At 44.3% G+C, this 23,215-nt stretch overlaps 1 protein-coding gene across 2 annotated transcripts in view; it reads left to right on the top strand.

Moving 5' to 3' along the window:
- Nucleotides 1–23,215, top strand: part of VPS13A (vacuolar protein sorting 13 homolog A) — a 320,730-nt gene that overhangs the window by 181,811 nt on the left and 115,704 nt on the right. For both annotated transcript variants that reach the window (XM_069763032.1, XM_069763023.1), the window contains exons 36-40: nt 1,155–1,285; nt 1,381–1,547; nt 10,172–10,395; nt 10,478–10,710; nt 22,783–22,875. In XM_069763032.1, coding sequence (XP_069619133.1) covers nt 1,155–1,285; nt 1,381–1,547; nt 10,172–10,395; nt 10,478–10,710; nt 22,783–22,875 — 848 coding nt within the window. The remainder of the gene's footprint in view (nt 1–1,154; nt 1,286–1,380; nt 1,548–10,171; nt 10,396–10,477; nt 10,711–22,782; nt 22,876–23,215) is intronic.

Below are 23,215 nucleotides of genomic sequence, written 5' to 3'. Positions count from 1 at the left end.
TTTTTTGATCATGTTTTTTTTCCACTTTTGGTTTAGCAGTATGATAATAAAGCATTGTTCTTTGCCTCATTTTTTATTTATTTTTTTATCGGTGTTAACTAGTGGGACAGTTTAATAGATCGGGTCTTTCCTAACACGGCAATACCAAATATGTGTACTTTCTTGCTTATTTTTGTTTTTACATAAATATATGTACTTATTGGAATAATATTTTTTTTATTTTTTTTTGTTCTTTATTTTGTGATTATTTAAAAAAAACAAAACAAAAAAAAAACATTTTTACAATTTTTAATTTTTTTTTTTTACTTTTATACATTGTCCCAGGATGGGTCATCAACTTTACAGTGGTTGGTCACTGATCTAATACTCTGCACTGATTTTGCATTGCAAAGCATTAGATCAGTTTCTTGCACACAAGGAGGAGTCAACTCCTGCTCTGAGCAGAAGCCTACAGGCCACCATCCCTTGACCCCACGGACATCATTCGGCCCGGGTCACCATGGAGACATTCGAAACAACGCGATCAGTCACGTTTTGCGGATGGCATCAGATAGGGAGCTCTCTCCCTCTGCGATGCCTCTCGATGTTGCTGTCACTATTGACAGCTTTCGGTGCTAGCACCAATTGTGGGTGTTGCCACAGAGTGTCGGCTCTCCTATAAAGCTGACACCTGCATTTGATTGTGCTGATGCTCAGCGTGAGCCTGCACTGTTATCACACCGTATATATGGCAGTTTTCTGGAACACAGCATGTCGGGAGGGTGTTTAAAGTCGCCAGGGACTGAGCCTCATAGAAGACAAGTCAGATGGGTGGGTCTTTGGTGGCATCTCCCCCACCAGTGCTCCTAGATTAACAGATCTCTCCCTGCATGCTTGTATATAGAGAAATCTGTCAGTAATTGGTAGTGGTAAGGGAGAAGCTGCTGGGGACCTGCCTGTTCAACTAGTCTGTGTGGCCCGGCAGCTTTTAAAGTTCATTTTTCTCTGAAACGCTGCAACATTCCAGACCTGGTGAGATCCTACGGCTAGAGTCTGCATGCTGCCCATAAATCAGGCATCAAGCAGAATTACAATTTCCTGTTTCATAGCAGCTACTAGATTACTTCCCCATTAAAAGACTTTGTTTTTATTATTTTTCTTCTTTTTTAAATTAGGGACTACGGTGGTGACAGCAGCTGTAGTTGAAACATACACACCTATGAAAGTGAAGACAACTTTGAAGTTGGATTTCCAGTTTGACTCGCTTACTCTAAACTTGTATAGCTCCAGCCCAAGCTCCCCCTTGGTAATAATGACCGGAATAGGAAACCTGAGAGTAACCTTTGCATTTTTGGGCTGCAGTTCGTACAGTTGTGTAACTATTTATTCCTGTTTCAACAGAAAAACCTGAGTGAAAGGGATATTAATTTAAAACTTGCAGAATTCAAGTTGGGTCTGATATCAACTGCAGTCAAAATGTCCTCTGATGGCTCCATGAGTGCTGCCGTTAAACTTACAAATTGTATGTTGGATGACACGAGACAAGCTATTCAGAAGGCTACTCCACGGTACTGCTTAATGTTTATTCGTATTAAATATAACATTAATTGGGTTGTCCACCACTACAATATTAATTTCATGTGGTTCTGTCAATTATCTCCTAGCAGCTCTAAAAATGGCTTCATGGACATAATTAGTTCAAGCCACTTCTTTTACCAGGTTCCAGGTGGGTGGCCATGGCGTTCACACACACTTCTCCCTTGTGTAGGGATCTGGACTTACACAGGGGCCTCTGGGTTGGAGCCACAGTGTCAGCAGCTGGCTGGCTGGAGTGGTCATGTAGCCATGTCAGAACCAGGAGAGCATTAAAGGTACAAAATCAAAATTCAAAAGAATGATCAGGAAGCAGGTTGTGGTCAAGCAACAGGAATGCAACCAAGCTAAGCAGCGGTAAAAAGAACATGACTGGACCAAACAAGATAAATTAACTGGGAGTGGGAGTCAGAAGTTAAGGAGTTTAAATAGTATCCAGCCAACACTAAGGCTTCTTTCACATTTCTGTCGGTACGGGGCCGTCACGAAGCGTACCGACAGAATTGTGTGCTTTCACATTTCCGTCAGACTGCAGGGTGAGGAAAGATCGAGAGTGATATTTCCTGCTGGGCATGCGCAGTCTGAAACACTTGATGCGACGTACAGAAAAACGTTCCCTTGAACATTTTTCTGTGATGACGGTCCGCCAAAACCCGACGCAACCAGTGCACGACAGACGCAACGTGTTGCCATACGTCGCGATCCGTTGGCAATACAAGTCTATGGGGAAAAAAACGTATCCTGTGGGCAAATTTGCAGGATGCTTTTTTTTCCCCAAAATGACGCATTGTGAAGCATCTAAAAAGACGGAAGTGTGAAAGTAGCCTAAGGCGCAATCTAAGCAGCTAGAATTATCGTAATAGCTCTCTGACTAAACAGCACCAAAAGCCACAGGAATTAAACTAGACTGCTGCATTGCTCCCCTTTCGCCGTACACAGCTAAGTGCAGCCCCGTTTAGTGAATGACGTGGAAACAGTGGATAGGTAGTGGCTTGGATAGTGAATTGGAGCTACAGTATTTGCGAGTTGAGCAGGTCTAGCTCCTTACACTGATTATATCTGGACACTAACAGAGCTTGTAACAGTTGAACGGTGAAGGTGCTTGGTTTCAGACCCCATCGATCTGATATTAATATCCTATCATAGGTATAGGTCATCAGTATCATAGTGGACTACCCATTTAACTCCAACCTCAAGACAGGATCATCTCAATACAATAGCATTTACAAAGTGAAAGAAAAATCTAAGAACTGTAGTGTACTAAGATCATTAAATAATGAAACATTTTATAGGCAAATAGGCCAATTTGCTACAGGGGATGACATCGTAAAATTGAGCTCTGAAGATAGTTTGTAATGCTTTCAATTGTTACATAATTAATACATTTGAAAAAATAAACATCTTATCAAGTTCAGACAAGGGATGGGAAAGGATTGCGGTAAGTGAACAAGCACATGTATAGCCACAAATCATGAACCAGTCTGCCCTCAAAATTGCTAATGTTTCATACCTGATTTCAATTGTTGAGCTATTTGACTAAAGAAGACCTAATATGGGAGAGCACAGAAAAAAAAAAGTTAAACTTCAACCTCTTACCGTCCTCCATACATGCACGGTGCAAGTCTGTAGTGGTTGTATGGAGCGCTTCATACCTGGCTGTTAATGGCTGTGTGTTATAGCCAGGATCTGGCTCTAAGGGCTCACACTCATCTGCTTAAATAAAATCGCTCTGATGCCTAACTAAACTAATAAAGCAATCTTATATACAGACCTAGATAGATATTTAGATAGGTAGATATATATATATAGAGAGAGAGGGGGAGAGAGAGAGAGCTTTCCAAATGGATAAACATTTAAATTTAATTAAACAAGTAATTTTTTGGGTACCCCTTTTTAATAACCAGTAAAGGCTATACAGACAGCTGTGAGCTGATACTAATATGATACGAAGCTCCATGGATATTGGCCCCTTCATAGAATAACAACTCCAGCCCCCAGCTGTTTGCTTTCCCTCAGCTGGTTATTAAAAATAAGAGTGACCCCCCCACAACATTTTTTTCAGTTATTGATTTAGTTATTAGCTAAATACAAGTATAGAAAAATACACATGCAAATCACTGATTATATATCTCACTGACATATTTGTACCTATTCTATCTTTGCTATTCTGACAGTCTGGGCTGTGAATTAACTGTACTTTGCTCATGAAATTTCAGATTTTCCTTGAGATGGTTGCTTAAAAATGGGATGGCACATGCATGATCCATGCGCTGTGCAATTTTTTTTCTCGTACCCATTGACTTGCATTAGCCATTCTTGTCTGATATACGCTGCCACTCTCATTATTATGCAATTTTTTTCTCATTTCGATCCGAGCTGGGAAAAATATCGCAGATGAGCACTGAATCAGTGAATAATATTAGTCAGAGTGCAATCTGATTTTTTTTTTTTTATCGGATTGCACTTGTTCGATTTATGCACAGAAGAGTACAAGACGTCTTAGCGGAGCTTCACCCGCAACTGTTGACTTGTTAAATGCCACTTTCAAACTCTGACAGCAGCAGAAACAGCGCGACAGCATGGTGACGTGTCATTCTATATGCCCCTCAGCACATGATGCGATCTCTGGGCATCAGTGGTACAGTAAGGAGGTGGAGGGCACCATCTAGCAAAATAGCAATAATAGAGGGGTCTACCCAAAGCATGACATATAGTGAGACTCAAAAAAGAAAGAAGAAAGACGTCACGCTATACAATGGGGACCACCACAAGAACAATTTTAGAAATCACCTTAAATTCTTTATTTTGTCAGCCACAAACAGTACAACACACCACACTATTAAAAAACATTTAAAAATACATGTATAACATCAGAGGTTCCTAATAAGGGACCTCCCCCTGGACATGATTTGTGATAGGAACCCACATATAAGAAAAAATATATACAAATCAATACTAATAATATAGCTATCTTGGATACAAGTCTAAATAGATATTTAAACATACACAGTCCCGCTGACCCGAAGTCACATGCAGACCAGTTAAGAATGCACAGGTTGTTTACTATTAGCGTGGCCCAGCTCGCAGCACCAAGTAGTTGTAGACTTGTATAAAAATGTGCATTCCCACTAGCTGGAAATCAGCCAAGACTGCATGACAGGTATACATGCAATAACAAAAATAAACAAAGTCAAAGTCAAACAGGTCATATGTTCCCTAGACAGGCAAGGCTATTCATTGTGTGTCAAATTTACCACTAAAAATCAGACAATGGTACTTATTCTGACAGATTCAATATTTTACCCTTGTATCAGAGATATGTCTAAGTCATGAAAAACCTAAACACATTTATGATAGCCTGGATCAAACATGAGTCATGCATAACGAATTTCCCTGAGGTGTGTCTGAACCGTGATAAGGAGTCCAGAGCACCATAATACTAAGGTGAATACCCATGGGGTGTTGTCCTGTTTGTGGCTGACAAAATAAAGAATTTAAGGTGATATCTAAAATTGTTCTTGTGGTGGTCCCCATTGTATAGTGTGACGTTTTTCTTCTTTCTTTTTTGACTCTGGGCACCAGTGGGTTCCAATGACAGTTGGGGTGGGGCACTGTTAAAGACCTCTGTGCCTGTCATTCCGGCACTCCCTTGAAACCTTGCTTGTGGTCGGACTTCAAAGGAGATTGTGATTTTTACTATACTATATCTAGCAATGCTGTGGTATTACAGAGTTTAGTACAATCAGATGCTTGCAAGCAAATTCAAGTCCCCTAAAATGACTAATAAATACAGTGAAAAATAAGTTTTTAAAAATATAAAAAAAAGTTCAAATCATACCTTTTCCCCATTAGAAATAAAGATAATAAAGAAATACACATACGTGGTATCACCACGTCCAGAAAAGTCTGATCGATCCAAATAAAATAATGAACCCGATCTGTAAACGCCGTAAACAGTAAAAAAAAAAAATGCCAAAATTGCATTTGTTTGTCACCACAATACCTTTAAAAATGCTGTAAAAAGCGATCAAAATGATCAGCTGTCATATGCCCTTAACAGCTGTGGGTGGAATTGCGATCTGCCCGCAGCTGTTAACATATTAAATGCCACTGTCAAACTCTGACAACTCCATTTAACACTCGCTTCCGGCAAGCGTGCTGGAAATCCGGCCATCGGTGATCCCCGTCGTGTGCTCGCGGGTCACCGATGGGTTGGCATGACAACCAGAGGTCTCCTGCAGATTGCTATGAGCGCCGCCCGGTGGAAGTGCCGGTGGTCAGCGCTCATAGCAAGTAAGTAATTCTGCTACATACAGGCGATCTGATCATCGTCTGTATGTAGCAAAGCCGATCAGGTTATGGCAGCTTCTAGTCTCCTATGGAGACTATTAAAGCATGCCAAAAGTAATAAAAATACATAATAAATATATACCGTATATACTCGAGTATAAGCCGACCTGAGTATAAGCCGACCTCCCTAATTTTGCCACAAAAAACTGGGAAAGCTTAATGACTCGAGTATAAGCCTAGGGTGGAAAATGCAGCAGCTACCGGTAAATGTCAAAAGTAAAAATAGATACCAATAAAAGTAAAATTAATTGAGACATCAGTAGGTTAAGTGGTTTTGAATATCCATATTGAATCAGGAGCCCCATATAATGCTCCATAAAGTTTGATGGGCCCCATTAAATGCTCCATATTAAAATATGCCCCATATAATCCTGCATAAAGGGTAATAAGGGCCCCGTAAGATTCTCCATACAGACACTGCCCCTTATAGTGCTGCACAATCGTTATGGCCCCATACAGATGCTCCATACAGTCACTGCCCCTTATAGTGCTGCACAATCGCTATGGCTCCATAAGATGCTCCATACAGTCACTGCCCCTTATAGTGCTGCACAATCATTATGGCTCGATACAGATGCTCCATACAGTCACTGCCCCTTATAGTGCTGCACAATCGTTATGGCCCCATACAGATGCTCCATACAGTCACTGCCCCTTATAGTGCTGCACAATCGCTATGGCTCCATAAGATGCTCCATACAATCACTGCCCCTTATAGTGCTGCACAATCCTTATGGCTCGATACAGATGCTCCATACAGTCACTGCCCCTTATAGTGCTACACAATCGTTATGGCTCGATACAGATGCTCCATACAGTCACTGCCCCTTATAGTGCTGCACAATCGTTATGGCCCCATGCAGATGCTCCATACAGTCACTGCCCCTTATAGTGCTGCACAATCGTTAAAAAAAAAAAAAAATCACATACTCACCTCTCCGTCGCTCAGGACCCCGGCACTTTTACCTGCTCCTTGTTCGGGTGCGGCCCCATCCTCAGCACTGACGTTCAGCAGAGGGCGCGCACTGACAACGTCACCGCGCCCTCTGTCCTGAGCGTCACAGCCAGAGGACGCTGATGATGGAGCCGCACCTGAACGAGGAGCAGGTAAATATCGCGCAGCGCTGCGCTCCCCCTCCCCCGTATACTTACCTGCTCCTGGCGCGGTGCGGTCCCTGCTTCTCCCGGCGCTGCATATTCTTCCTGTACTGAGTGGTCACCGTTACCGCTCATTACAGTAATGAATATGCGGCCCCACCCCTATGGGAGGTGGAGCCGCATATTCATTACTGTAATGAGCGGTACCATGTGACCGCTCAGTACAGGAAGAATATGCAGCGCTGGAAGAAGCAGGGACCGCACCAGCAGTAGGTGAGTATAATTAGATAGCCCCCGCTCCCCCTCCCCTGCTGACCCCTGCGTATGACTCGAGTATAAGCCGAGAGGGGGACTTTCAGCCAAAAAAAATGGGCTGAAAATCTCGGCTTATACTCGAGAATATACGGTATATGTATATACATATACATACACAGTACAGACCAAAAGTTTGGACACACCTCATTTAAAGATTTTTCTGTATTTTCGTGACTATGAAAATTGTACATTCACACTGAAGGCATCAAAACTATGAATTAACACATGTGGAATTATATACTTAACAAAAGAGTGTGAAACAACTGAAAATATGTCTTATATTCTAGGTTCTTCAAAGTGGCCACCTTTTGCTTTGATGACTGCTTTGCACACTCTTGGCATTCTCTTGATGAGCTTCAAGAGGTAGTCACCGGGAATGGTTTTCACTTCACAGGTGTGCCCTGTCAGGTTTAATAAGTAGGATTTCTTGTCTTATAAATGGGGTTGGAACCATCAGTTTTGTTGTAGAGAAGTCTGGTGGATACACAGCTGATAGTCCTACTGAATAGACTGTTAGAATTTGTAATATGGCAAGAAAGAAGCAGCTAAGTAAAGAAAAATGAGTGGCCATCATTACTTTAAGAAATGAAGGTCATTCAGTCCGAAAAATTGGGAAAACTTTGAAAGTGTCCCCAAGTGCATTGGCAAAAACCATCAAGCACTGCAAAGAAACTGGCTCACATGAGGACCGCCCCAGGAAAGGAAGACCAAGAGTCACCTCTGCTTCTGAGGATAAGTTTATCCGAGTCACCAGCCTCAGAAATCACAGGTTAACAGCAGCTCAGATTAGAGACCAGGTCAATGCCACACAGAGTTCTTGCAGCAGACACATCTCACTTTGTGCAGCAGGCCTTCATGGTAAAATAGCTTCTAGGAAACCACTGCTAAGGACAGGCAACAAGCAGAAGAGACTTGTTTGGGCTAAAGAACACAAGGAATGGTCATTAGACCAGTGGAAATATGTGCTTTGGTCTGACAAGTCCAAATTTGAGATCTTTGGTTCCAACCACCGTGTCTTTTTGCGACGCAGAAAAGGTGAACAGATGGTTTCTACATGTCTGGTTCCCACCGTGAAGCATGGAGGAGGAGGTGTGATGGTGTGGGTGTGCTTTGCTGGTGACACTTTTGGGGATTTATTCAAAATTGAAGGCATACTGCGTTTAGTTGGACCATCATTTCTTTTTCAACAGGACAATGACCCCAAACACACCTCCAGGCTGTGTAAGGGCTATTTGACCAAGAAGGAGAGTGATGGGGTGCTACGCCAGATGACCTGGCCTTAACAGTCACCAGACCTGAACCCAATCGAGATGATTTGGAGTGAGCTGGACCGCAGAGTGAAGGCAAAAAGGCCAAGAAGTGCTAAGCATCTCTGGGAACTCCTTCAAGATTGTTGAAAGACCATTCCCGGTGACTACCTCTTGAAGCTCATCAAGAGAATGCCAAGAGTGTGCAAAACAGTCATCAAAGCAAAAGGTGGCTACTTTGAAGAACCTAGAATATAAGACATAATTTCAGTTGTTTCACACTTTTTTGTTAATTTATATAATTCCACATGTGGTAATTCATAGTTTTGAAGCCTTCAGTGTGAATGTACAATTTTCATAGTCATGAAAACACAGAAAAAAATCTTTAAATGAGAAGGTGTGTCTAAACATTTGGTCTGTACTGTATATATGTATGTGTATATATATCTTGAAAAAGGCTCAGTGTGAGCCGAAACGTCGCACAGAGATGTGGGTTCAATAAAAGTCACATTTTTACCTGCATGAGGATTTGGAGTGCTGCCTTCAATTGCTGATTTTTATATAGATATATATATATATATATATATATATATATATATATATATATATATATATATATATATATATATATATATACATATATATATTCTGGTATTGCTGCGTTCAGAATCACCTGATCTATCAATATATTAAAATAATTAATTCAATCAGTAAAACGGCGTAGCGATAATAAAATCGAAACACTAGAATTACGTTTTTTTTGGATGCTGCAACATTGCAATAACAGGCGATCAAAAAATTGTATACACACAAAATGGTATCAATAAAAACGTCAGATCGGTGCGCATAAAATCCCAGATCCTGAAAAATGGAGATGCTACGGGTCTTGGAAAACTTTCGATTTTTTTTTTTCACCACTTCCATAAAAAAGAACCTAGACATGTTTGGTGTCTGTGAACTCGTAATGACCTGGAGAATCATATTGGCAGGTCAGTTTTAGCATTTAGTGAACATGGTAAAAAGAAATCTAAAAAACAATTGTGCAATTGCACTTTTTTTCATTCATATACTAACATAGTAACATAGTTAGTAAGGCCGAAAAAAGACATTTGTCCATCCAGTTCAGCCTATATTCCATCATAATAAATCCCCAGATTTACGTCCTTTTACAGAACCTAATAATTGTATGATACAATATTGTTCTGCTCCAGGAAGACATCCAGGCCTCTCTTGAACCCCTCGACTGAGTTCATAGTAACATAGAAGAAGATGAACACTCTGGTTCCCCCACAGAGAAAGAGTAGGGCTCGTCCGGGATGAAGAGGCTTTGGTGCTCCTTTGGCGTGGCCAAGAGTTTTGTGCACTGTTGTGCCTCCTCCTCCTATAACACTGTGTAACCCATTTAAAATACATTTTGTTGGTGACGGACTCCCTATAACCCTGGCAGATGTGCAGAATTTTCCGTTAACAGACATCGCCCCCCGCACTAGCTATGTAAGTAAAATATGATGAGACTTAATACAAATACACAACCACATGGTGATGTCCAATATTTAACAGGCCTGAGATATGCATTGATCTGTTTGTAGAATGCTGGAAATGAAGCACGGATCTGAGAAGAATGTCATGGTAGACGTCTGTTACAAACAAGGCAGGGAAGGCACGCTGCTGGATGTAACTGTTCGTGACATCTACATGTGTACTAGTGTGGAGTTTCTGTGTACCGTGGCAGACATTTTTATAAAAGCCAACGAACAAAGTTCTGCTGCGCTGCGGAGCAGCAAGCAAACCTCAGCTACCAATAAAGAAGCAGGTACAGTTATCTAACAGCTGAAATATTTACCAGATGTACAGCGTTAATTACATGAACCAAGCAAAGTCTGTTGTTTCCGCAGCGCCCGCACAACCGGTGTCTAGGATGGAAATGAATGTAGCCGTTAGGAACCCGGAGTTTGTATTCGTGGCTGATTTGTCGAGGGCAGATGCCCCAGCTCTTGTGCTGACAACACAGTGCGAAGTATCAATCAAGAACAGTCCGGAGCTGCAGCACATGACCGCGTTGGTCAGAGATCTGCACATAAAGGCCTGTCCTTTTTTGCCAGACAAAAGAAATGGCAAGATCACCACAGTAAGATGGTTTTATATTTCCTTATCCTAATTAGATTTAGATTGTTGATATTAAAAGTTTTTTATTTCTATGAACTGAAAAAGGGTTATTATGTAATAGAATATCCAAGTGGGAGGTGAAAGACTTTAACATCAGTTATGTAAAATCTGTAACTGGGCAATCCACCTACCATGTACCATTATTGTCGGAGGGACTTTTAGATCCCTTAAGCATCAGGGTCTTGATCCGACTGTTATTGCTGTCCACTCTGATCTAGAATTGTGAAGGAATCTGTTGGTAGGCTCAACCTTCCTAATCCATCTACATGGGCATGTAGTTCATAGGAAGCTGAATAAAATGATGCCTTGATATCTGCATTTTTCTTACTTTGTAAATGAGCTGTTAAGATCTATGGGCTGGATGTAGAGTTTCCCAGAGCTTCTTTTAATTTAAAGGGGGTGTTACTAGTGTGAGACATGTAATGACTGACAGAATGCTCTCCTCATCTACATGTCTTACATTGGTAACTCCCTCTTTCATTTAAAATAAACTCTGGAGGAAGATTCTCAAGAAGATCTATGTTCCCACCAATAGATCTTAGCATCTCTTTTCTTATAAGAAACTGTGAACTTCTCTGGAGGAATATATTGGATTGCAGAGATCAAGACATTATTTAATTCAGCTTCCTTTAACCTACATGTCCATGTACACTGTATTCCAAATTATTATGCAAATTGGATTTTAGTGTCATAAAGATTTAATTGTTTTGTTTTTCAAATAAACTCATGGATGGTATTGTGTCTCAGGGCTCAATGGATCACTGAAATCAATCTTAAACACATGTGATAATTAGTTTTCCAGGTGATTCTAATTAAAGGAAAACTACTTAAAAATTATGTTCCACATTATTAAGCAGGCCACAGGTTTCAAGTAATATGGGAACTAAAAAGGATCTCTCTGCTGCTGAAAAGCATTAAATAGTGAAACAGAGCACAGACAGAGTTCATGCAGATAAAGGCATAATGAGGAAGGTTTCTGCCAAACAAATTCATGGGATTAAGAGAGCAGCTGCCAAAATACCATTAGAAAGCAGCAAACAGTTATTTGAAGCTGCTGGTGCCTCTGGAGTCCCTCGAACCTCAAGGTGTAGGATCCTTCAAAGGCTTGCTGTGGTGCATAAACCTAATATTCAGCCACCCTTAAACAGTGTTCACAAGCAGAAATGGTTAAAGTGGGCCCAGACATACATGAACACTAATTTCCAAATAGTCTTGTTTACTGATGAGTGTCAAGCAACCCTAGATGGTCCAGATGGATGGAGTAGTGGGTGGTTGGTGGATTGCCACCATGTCCCAACAAGGCTGCGACGTCAGCAAGGAGGTGGAGTCGTCACATTTTGGGCCAAAATCACAGGGAAACAGCTGGTAGGACGCTTTAAGTTTCCTGAAGGTGTGAAAATGACCTCTGCAAAGTATTTAGAGTTTCTGACGGACAACTTTCTTCCATGGTCTAAAAAGCAGAAACGTGCCTTCAGGAGCAAAATCATCTTCATGCATGACAATGCACCATCTCATGCTGCAAAGAATACCTCTGAGTCATTGGCTGCTATGGGCATAAAAGGGGAGAAACTCATGGCGTGGCCACCATCTTTCCCTGACCTCAACCGTACAGAGAACCTTTGGAGTATCATCAAGCAAAAGATCTATGAGGGTGGGAGGCAGTTCACATCAAAACAGTGGCTCTGGGAGGCTATTCTGACTTCATGCAAAGAAATACAGGCAGAAACTCTCCAAAAACTCACAAGTTCATTGGATGCAAGAATTGTGAAGGTGATATCAAAGAAGGGGTCCTATGTTAACATGAAACTTGGCCTGTTAGGGGGTTTTGGAGTTAAATAGCTGTTTTGTTCAGTGAATGTGACCTAATGCTGCAAATTCCACAAATGAGCATTTTTAGTTCTTTAAAACATATCAAATGTATAGAAATTCTACTGTGCCTAATAATTTGGAACAGTTCATTTTGAGTTTTTATTTATTTTGGAGATTATACTGTTATCATTGGGAGGTTTATTCAATAAAATTCGACGTATAATCTAACGGGTGATGACTTTTATTAGACTGACTGTCATTTGCACCAACCATTTAGGAAAATCTGAGAAAAATATCATTTGCATAATAATTTGGAACACAGTGTAGTTAGCTTATAAGGGTTGATTCTACTGACTAAGGCTGCCGTCACACTAGCAGTATTTGGTCAGTTTTTTACATCAGTATTTGTAGCCAAAACCAGGAGTGGGTGATAAATGCAGAAGTGGTGCATATGTTTCTATTATACTTTTCCTCTATTTGTTCCACTCCTGATTTTGGCTACAAATACTAATGTAAAATACTGACCAAATACTGATAGTGTGACCGCAGCCTTATTCCCTTTAACAATCTTTATGCCTGGATCACCATATGTAATGCTATCCTATAGACGTGAACAAAAAGATTCAAACTAGCCTTGTCCGGTGTTCAATTTGGTCTTCTGTGACAGATGGATCAGGGCAGTGTTTACTTCTATGCCAATAATCCACTGTCAAGTATCTGTGACGCCTCTGCCACTCACTCGGACTCTTTTGAGGTCATGATTGCTTAATTAGTGGTAGATGCACCCATGATGTTGGACGTGTTCTGTGGTTCTCCTGATGAAGAAGTTATAGATACTTCAAAACGCGTTGAGAATAAACGCCTCTCATTGGGGACACAGGAACCATGTGTATGCTGCTGCCACTAGGAGGCTGACAATATGCACAAAAAAAGTTAGCTCCTCCTCTGCTGTGTACACCCCACCGACTGGCATTAAGAATTTCAGTTTAGCTTAGTGTCAGTAGGAGGTGGACACGGGTCTTTCATTAGACCCTTATCTACCTCAATGTGCGTCGTTTTCTTTCAGGTTTTCTGGAGCGATACAGGGTGAACAGTTACACCTGTAATCCCACAATACGGACTAGGAGTACGGCGTGTACTCACCCCGTATCCTCATAGATCCCTCAGCAGGACTATGATCCTAGCACACAAGCGTGCTTAGAAGTCCGGTCCTGGCTCGTCCCTCACCCACTCACCCACCAGAGCGTGGTTGGAGGAGACGAGGACGTCCATCAGCTCCCTGGACGTCTGATATCTTCCCCGGACTGAGGTTAGTAAGGACGGGGTGGGATGTTTTAAGTGAGTATTCCACATACCCCCTCCACAAATCCGGGGTGGTCATTGGGGGGTCCTTAGTGATCCAGCAGTCCTAGTTCACAGTGCTGCTCAGTTTTCTCCAGGCTGCCTTGGCCTGGTCGGCGCCTTATTGGCCCCACGCGTGGCAGCCGCGCTACTTTGGCGGCCGCATCTCTGAGTCTGGTGCGGTGGCCTTATAGGCAACCGTGCTGCCTTTTTCATGTGTTCTGATGCGTCGCTCCTCCTGCAGCCACACTATTCTTTTCTGTCACAGCGCGGCTGCCTTGCAGGCAGCCAAGCCACTTTCTTGTGGCCACACTACTTTCTGTCCCGGAGCGGCGGCCTTGCAGGCGACCGCGTCGCCTTCTCCTGCGGCCGCACTGTGCCTTTTTTGTCTGGCGCGGTGGCCTTGCAGGCAACCGCACCGTTTTTGTCCCGGCGTCAGCACTTCTTCCAGCGCCGCGGCTCTTCCCAGCGCCGCGTCTCCGCACTTCCTTTCCCTCGGGTGGGCTTTTCTCCCACCCAACTATCATCGGCGAGCTCTGCCCACCGGCGCCATCTTGGTGCTCCTGGCCTGGCGGTTAGCTCCGCCCACCACTCCCCGTGCAGCTGCAGGTACTTATTTCCGTGCCAGCGACGCTTTTCTTCGCACACATCAGGCGGTTTCCCATTCTCAAGAGCGCGAATTCCTGGCATCCTCGCCATATTCTCCAGCTCTCAGGGTCGCAACAAGTTTCAGACAAGAGGGTGCCCCAGATGTGAATGCCTGTTCTCCTAGGGCAGGGGTCCCCAACCTGTAGCTCGGGAGCCACATGTGGCTCGCGGTCCCATGAATTGTGGCTCGCGGCTGTCTGTCAGCTTGGGCATTAGCTCCAGTTCTAGCAAACCGGTATAAAGAGCACATCTGAAAATGGTGAATTTTATGAGCAGCCCTGCACAGAAGAGCAGATCTGGATGCACATATACTGGTCTTAGGGGTTTTGAGATGAATTAAGTATGGTACGTTGGAGACAAGATGACACCCCTTGTCAGAGGAGATGTTTGAAGCTGGATGTGACAGTGACTTGGGAGTGCTTGATAGGAGAACACTGAATTGGGGGTATTGTAGGAACCCCTGGATCTTTGTATACTGCTTTGGAGTGATCGATTTTTGTGGAAAAGCTTTGGTCACCATTATGCCTATAATGGGGGCTTTGGTTGCCACTATTGTGAGGGGGGGGGGGGGGGCGGGAGCTGAATGTGGCTCGCGACCCTCTCTCAAGGCTGGATGTGGCTCGCGACCCTCTCTCTCCGAGCTGAATGTGGCTCTCATGGTCAGAAACGTTGGGGACCTCTGTCCTAGGGGCTATCGTTCCTGAGGACCATCTTCCAAGCCGTGCAGCCTTCCATCTGGAAACCGCAGCGTCTGCCGTGAGTAGCTCTGCACTGCTGACTGACACTCTCCCCTGGCCCCTAACCCTATGAGATTTTCCTCAGGGGCCTGTTCGGTCTAATTTTAAAGGAGGTCGTTCCCGGCCTCCTACGTTTCCCCTACTTCCGGTGCCTTAGTGAAACACTTTGCGTGTTCGTCTTGTAACCGCAAGCTCAGGCAGGCCTGCAGCAACCCACATTATGCTCACCGCCCACATGCTGTTCCGCCTGAGTGTGAAGTCCCCAGGCTGGGCCTCTTCTCTGTCTCTATCTGTAGCGGATCTCACACGGGTGTCCCAGACCCTTGTGTCTGTGCTCGATCGGTTGCCCCTGCAGACTTCTGTAGTAGCCAGCGGGTCGGAAGAAGCAATACAGGCCGCAAAAGATCCAGACAGGAATGCCGGTCTGAGTTCTCTTCTCAGTTCATCTCGCCCCACGGTCCTTCTCTGTGGTCGACTTCCCCCTGATCCTCCTCCCTGTAGTCAGGCGAGGCTTTCTCTGATGCGCCTTCGAAGGATGATTTGGGGCCGGATTCGAACCAAATCGCTAGCATGAGGGATATGGTTCAAAGCCTAATTGGAGCGCCAATCGGACCTGTGGCATCAAAGATTCCTCTACAGAACCCGCAGATCAGGCAGTTTCATTTAGAAGGTCTAAACTATCTCCCAAGGTATTTGCTCCTCATCCTGAATTCGATTAGCTACTGGCCAGAAAAAGAGAGAATTCTACCAGACGTTTTTCAAAGTGGCAAGCGCCTTGGCGTCTTATATCCCTTTCCTCCGGATCTCATCGCCAACTGGAATGTGAGGCAATAGAGAACGACTTCTCCCTCTGGGATCCGCCGGCTTCTAGACTTGCCACCAAGTCCTCACGCTGTCCGGTGGGGCGTTTCTGAAAGATTCCATCGACAGGATCATTGAATCCTTCGCGAAGTCAGTTTTCGAAGCTGCCGCATCTTCCCTGTGCCCGGCCTTTGCTTCCACTTGGGTTTCGAGGTCTGTATCCGAATGGGCTAAACAACTCCATTGGGGCATTCAAGCCGGAGCTCCACCAGAACGGCTGGCGGAACTTGCCATCCAGATTACTCACGCCGGGGAATATTTGGTTTCCGCTCCCTGGACGCCATGTCTTGTGCCCCTCAGGCGCCCAGTAACGTTGTTACCAGCCATCGCACCGTTTGGCTCAAGGCCTGGCAGGCGGATTTGTCATCAAAGTCGTCCTTACTAGCTTGCCTTTTCAAGGATCACGTCTTCGGTTCCAAGCTGGACCAAATTATTAAGGACGCCACCGGGAGCACCAGTTCCCTTCGCCACCAGTCCAGACCACGCCTACCCCCCGGCCCTTTCCGTCGTTTCGGCATCAGATTCCTTTTCCCGACAGAGGCCACAGGCACGTTAAAAGAACAAGGTATCCTCCAAACCCACTCCTTCCTGGCGTTCCTGCTACTCCCAAGGTAGATCCTCCAGGTCTTGGACTGGAAGATCCACCTAGGGGGCACTCTGTTGTTGACCCGGTAAGCCTCCAAATATTGCCGTTCTGATCCAGCGAGCAATAGTCGCCTTGGAAGCCGGCAGGCCTCTATGCGTGCCATTAGGAATGACGAAAGGAGAATCAGTCTTCCGGAAAGCGGCCGTTCTAGCCAGGTAGATCCTCACTGCTCTGACTAGGTCCAGCTTGATCAACGATCGCTCCAGAGGATGAGTCGGAGCTAGACAAAAGGAAGTTAGAACGATGTCCTCGTTGAGGTGGAAGGTGGAAACCACCTTAGGAAGGAAGGAAGGCGGAGGCCTGAGGACCACTTTGTCCTGGTGGATAACCAAGAAAGGAAGTCGGCAAGAAAGGGCCGCCAACTAGGAAACGCGGCGGATAGAAGTGATGGCCACAAGAAAGGCCACCTTCCAAGATAGAACTGACAGGGAAACCTCCCTGAGATGCTCAAAGGGGGAACCTCTCAGAACGTCCAGCACAAGCTTTAAATCCCAAGAATCCATGGGGGCCCTGTATGGAGGGACAGCGTGGGCTACTCCTTGAAGCAAGGTCTTAACTAACGTCTTCTGAAACGGGAAGGAGAGCGCAGGAACGTGGCCCTTTAGGGAACTAAGAGCGAGGTCCGAATCCAGTTCTGCCTGAAGAAAAGCCAAAATGGAAGGCAGGGAAATGGACATAGGTGAAACGTGCTTGAACTCGTACCAACGGAAGTAAGCCTTCCAGTGCGATAGTAGATCCTGGAAGACTAAAGGCTTCCTAGCCTCGATCATAGTGAGAATCACCCAGATCGAAAGGCTGGACGCTCTTAGAACTGCGGTCTCAACAGCCACGTCGTTAAACTGAGCGACCGAGAATTCGGGTGGCAGATCGGACCCCGAGACAGCAGATCGGACCCCGAGACAGCAGATCGGGTCTGTCTGGAAGGTGCCAGGGGGCGCCCGTGAGAAGATTGACGATCTCCGAAAACCAAGATCTCCTGGGCCAATCCAGGGCGATTAGAATGGTTGGCACCCCTTCCGCCATGATCTTTTCCAACAGCTTGGGAAACAAGGGCAGAGGTGGAAACTGATAGAGGAGCATAAACTGCGACCAAGGAATGGCCAGAGCGTCAACACCACCGCGAGAGGAGCGCAGGATCTTGGGACGACCCGGGGACCTTCCTGGTCATTTGGGATGCCATGAGGTCCACCTCCGGAGTCCCCCATCGAAGAAAAATCTGATGAAAGACCTCCTGAAGCAAGGACCATTGCCCTGCCGTGAGGCCCTCGCGGCTGAGGAAGTCGGCGGCCTAATTGTCTACGCCAGGGACATGCACCGTGGATCTCACCAGGACCCTTGCCTCTGCCCAAAGGAGGATCCTAGATGCCGAGGCCAGAGAACTCAGAGTCCCCCCTGTGGATGACATATGCCACAGCTGTGGCATTGTCTGTCTGGATTCGAATTGGCAGACTCCTGAGAATCCTACCCAGAAAAGAAAAGACAGAAGGATGACCCGGAACTCGAGAACATTGAACGGCAGAGAGGACTCCTGTGCCAACCAAGAACCCTGAAAAGTCAGGTGACAAAGCCCCGCACCCCAGCCGAGCAGGCTGGCGTCCGTCGTCACCACCTGCCAGAAAACTGGAAGGGAGGATCTGCCCCGGGATATGAGAGGTGACCTCGGCCTCCAGTTGAGGAACAGTTTGACCCGGGGAGAAAGCCGGATCGGACGATGCAGGGAGAAGACCAACCTGTCCCACTGTGATAGAATAGCCTGCTGAAGAGGCCATGAGTGAAATGGGCGAAGGGAATCACTTCCAATGTTGCATACATCCTCCCCAGGACCTTCATGGCCAATCGGAAAGGAGGGAAGCCGAGAACCCTGGAGCAAGCGAACTTCCCGACGAAGGAGGGATATCTTGTCTTCAAGAAGGAAGACTCTGTCCCGACAAGTGTCGAAGAACATGCCCAGAAATACGTGGCGCTGAGAAGGAACAAGACAGGACTGCTTCCTGTTGACGAGCCCCCCGAAACGAGTTAGAGGGTCGAGGATAGACTTTCGGAAGCCTGAGACAGAAATTCCTGAGCCTCCATGGAAGCGATTACTGAACGAGGGGATCCCATCCTGAAGTGTCTCAGACGAAACTTCTTGTTCAGCAATTCGAGATCCAGACTGGGGCGAACCCTGTCGTCCTTTTTCGGTACAAAGAGATTAGAAGAGAAAGCCTGTGAACCATTCAATTTCTGGGACAGCAACGATTACCCCAGATTTAAGGAGGGAAACAAGCTCCTTGACCCATGAGACCTCTACTGAGGAGACCTAGGGTCATGCCTCCTGGGATAAAGGCTCACTCTACCCGGGCAGTCAGCGCTTCCTGGGCGGTACACCACAGGGCTTCCGCCCTACAGCTTTGCAAAGCGGCAACCTGGTCTTCCATCCACATGTTCGCCAAATTTTACAAGGTCCATATCTATACTGCGGCAGATGCCAGCTTGGGCAGAAGGATCTTGCAGGCGACAGTGGTGAGTCCTCTGAACGGATGGAAGTCTATTTTTCCCACCCCAGGGACTGCTTTGGGACGTCCCATGGTTCCTGTGTCCCCCAATGAGAGGCGATAGAGAAAACAGGATTTTTGGTTGCTTACCGTAAAATCTGTTTCTCGGAGCCTTCATTGGGGGACACAGCACCCTCCCATGTTGTTCAGTTTCTGTGGTTCTATGTTCTGTGACTGTTCTCATGTTTACAGTTCTCATGTTTGTGATTTGTTATTTCAATCTTATTGTTTTCTCCTACTGCTTTCTCACTAACTGAAGTTCTTAATGCCAGTAGGTGGGGTGTACACTGCAGAGGAGGAGCTACCTTTTTTGTGCATAGTGTCAACCTCCTAGTGGCAGCAGCATACACCCATGGTTCCTGTGTCCCCCAATGAAGGCTCCGAGAAACAGATTTTACGGTAAGCAACCAAAATCCTGTTATATCCTGGATTCTCTGGATATGTTTTATTCCAGACTGACCAGCAGTGCAGCAGACCTGCGTGTCCTACAACTGTCAACTAAAAAGGAAGTTATCACCTCCCAAACATATACTACAAAAAAAACTGAGCAGCACCTCTGAAAAGACTGATGCAAGTGTGAACAGGTGCAAGCTGCTGTGACTATATTATATACAAATCAGAGTGAAACAGGACAAGACATATTCTAAGATATACACAAATATTGAATATGTGATTTGTTAAATGGCGTTACTGCTAAATAAACTCTGTCTATCTATATATCTTTGTGGTGTTGCTGTGAAATTCTGAGCGCTGACCTCCTCGTGGATTTCTAAAACAAAGCAGAAGTGTTCAGTTTAGCATTGCTGTCTTTGAAAAGCAAAATGTTTAGAATTGAGAGTCCATTCTTTTTTCTCTTATTGTATGTCGGTGAGAATTTATCCTTGATCTCAGCTTCTGCCCTGCCTCCTCCACATACAGACCCCCAGTTGAACATTTAGTACAAATAATTAGGTACACCACATTAGAAGTGATGCAGCTGAAAGTACCTGGTATCTTGTAGTCCTGATGTGAATTGGGGATCTTTATCTTGTCTGTGGTCATTATAAATGGACAGGTTTTAAATTTTTTCTGGTTGCAAGGAAAGGTTCCGGCAGCTGTTGGAGAGGACAGGGAGCTTCTGACAATGATGCTTTTTAAATTTGGGGGCTGCCTAAAACACAGTAGTGGGGTCTGGAAAAAAGATTGTAAGCGGGCATCTTTTTGTAGTAAAGGTTGTAATTTCCGTGCAGCTCCCCTTAGCACCTCCAGATTTGGATTGTAGGTGACTATTAGAGGCACCCGGTTATTTTCTTCTTCTTCTTTAGCTTTGTAATGTAGCAGGTGATTCCTTGATATTCTGGTGGCTCTTGTGATCTGGTTTTCAATTGTTCTTGGTTGGTAGCCCTGGTTCAAAAAGGTCTTTCTGAGGCGACCAAGGTGCTCATCCCTATCCATTGGGCTGGAACATATACGATTGTATCTGATGGCTTGGCTGTAGGCAATAGAGTTTTTTATGTGTTTTGGATGGAAACTGTCCCATTTAAAGTATATTGGGCAGTCGATTGGCTTCTGATACAGGGATATCTCTATTTTATTGTTACATTTCAAAAACCTGACCGGCACATCCAAACATAGACTAAGTGTGAACAGGTGCTGAACCTAGAGTCGCCAACTTGTATATAGTTAAGTAAATAAGGCAGCACACTGCAGCGCTAAAACATGTAAACTTGAAAACACGAAATTTGAACTGCATTACTGCACTAGAAATAAGAAAAATGAGAGCTTTTAGCGCATAAAAATGGCCAATTTTATGTGTACCTGGTAGCCCCTTTACGGCATCTCTCTTATACCAGGTCCTAAACTTGCCTTACCTCGCTGAGAATAAACGTCTCCATCTGAATGGGTACATGTGAAACCTCTTCTTAGACTAAAATTCTCTCTCTCTGTGGAGGGGTATTGGACCTGCTGTAATTAAAACACCTGAAGCTAGGAGGCGGAGTGCACGATCAGAAGGCTAAAGAATACATTTCAAAAACCTGACCGGCACATCCAAACATAGACTAAGTGTGAACAGGTGCTGAACCTAGAGTCGCCAACTCGTATATAGTTAAGTAAATAAGGCAGCACACTGCAGCGCTAAAACATGTAAACTTGAAAACACGAAATTTGAACTGCATTACTGCACTAGAAATATGAAAAATTAGAGCTTTTAGCGCATAAAAATGGCCAATTTTATGTGTACCTGGTAGCTTACATGTTTTAGCGCTGCAGTGTGCTGCCTTATTTACTTAACTATATACGAGTTGGCGACTCTAGGTTCAGCACCTGTTCACACTTAGTCTATGTTTGGATGTGCCGGTCAGGTTTTTGAAATGTATTCTTTAGCCTTCTGATCGTGCACTCCGCCTCCTAGCTTCAGGTGTTTTAATTACAGCAGGTCCAATACCCCTCCACAGAGAGAGAGAATTTTAGTCTAAGAAGAGGTTTCACATGTACCCATTCAGATGGAGACGTTTATTCTCAGCGAGGTAAGGCAAGTTTAGGACCTGGTATAAGAGAGATGCCGTAAAGGGGCTACCAGGTACACATAAAATTGGCCAATTTTATGCACTAAAAGCTCTCATTTTTCATATTTCTAGTGCAGTAATGCAGTTCAAATTTCATGTTTTCAAGTTTACATGTTTTAGCGCTGCAGTGTGCTGCCTTATTTACTTATCTATTTTATTGTTATGCAGCTTAATGATGGTGTCCAAAAAGTTAATTTCAGTACAGCAGTAGTTGAGTGTCAAGTTGATGGTGGGATGAAATTAAACTGTTCATGGAACGTCTTTAACTGTTGCTCAGATTCTGTCCAGATTATATATCATCAGTGTAGCGGTAGTACGCCAGGGGCCTGATGGGACATGAGGACAAAAAGTCGCTTTCAAGCTTGGCCATGAAAAAATGTTGAAAACTGCACGTTTTTCCATTTTTTAATTTATTTTTTTAAGTTTTGTATGTCTTCAGCAGTAAATGTATGACTACAGTAAAGTACATATCGCAAAAGAAAAAAAACCTCATGTAGTATTGCACATGCTTGTCCTTATGGGACTGCCTAGTGTTTGGGTTTTTCCGGCACCCCAAAGAGAATGAATGGAGTGTGTAAGGCAAGTGCGCTGCCACTCCAGGGATAAAAGTTCCCTACCGGGGATAAAAATTCTCCATTCTGCCAATCTATGTGGGTACCAGCTGTTAGAACCAACAATATCACTTAACATTTTAACCTATACTGTGGACTTATCTTCATGGGATAAACCCTTTTGGGGAAATGAGGGCCAAAAGAACATGAAAAATATAGAAATATAAAGAAATTGTAAAAAAATCTTTTCCCAATCCGAAAATATACAAGTTTGCGTATTTGGTATCGCTGTGCCCATAAAAGTCAGATGTTTAAAACTATACAGTTATTTAACCTGTACATCTCCTTATTTTCCTTCTAGATTTTACAGCCTTGTGATGTGTTTTTCCGAAGTGTTCAGTCTAATGGTGGTCCGCAGAATATAGAACTCTCAATAAAATCGCTCATGTTGAAGGTAGGCATTTTTCTTTTGTATATACCTGGTTAAAAGATTTACATTTTATTTAAAGGTAGCTAATAAGCAACAATGTGATTCAATTTAAAAAAATATATTGACTTAAGGGCTTGTTCTGTCACAAACCAGTGCTTTAAATGGATTGACCAGCCGTAGTGTAAAAAAATACTCCTGATGCTCCCGTCCACTGTCAATTTTTATATTCCCTGCTCCAGCGATGACTTACTGACATAAACGTGTATTTGGCGGCAGAAGTCATGTGTCCACGTTGCATATAATTGATTGCTTACTAGTGATGAGCGAATATACTCGTTACTCGAGATTTCTCGAGCATGTTCGG

This window comes from Ranitomeya imitator, chromosome 1 (assembly GCF_032444005.1).
Source record: "Ranitomeya imitator isolate aRanImi1 chromosome 1, aRanImi1.pri, whole genome shotgun sequence".
NCBI lineage: Eukaryota > Metazoa > Chordata > Amphibia > Anura > Dendrobatidae > Ranitomeya > Ranitomeya imitator.
Note: the sequence above shows the minus strand (reverse complement) of the source record. Positions and strands in the feature narration are given on the sequence as shown.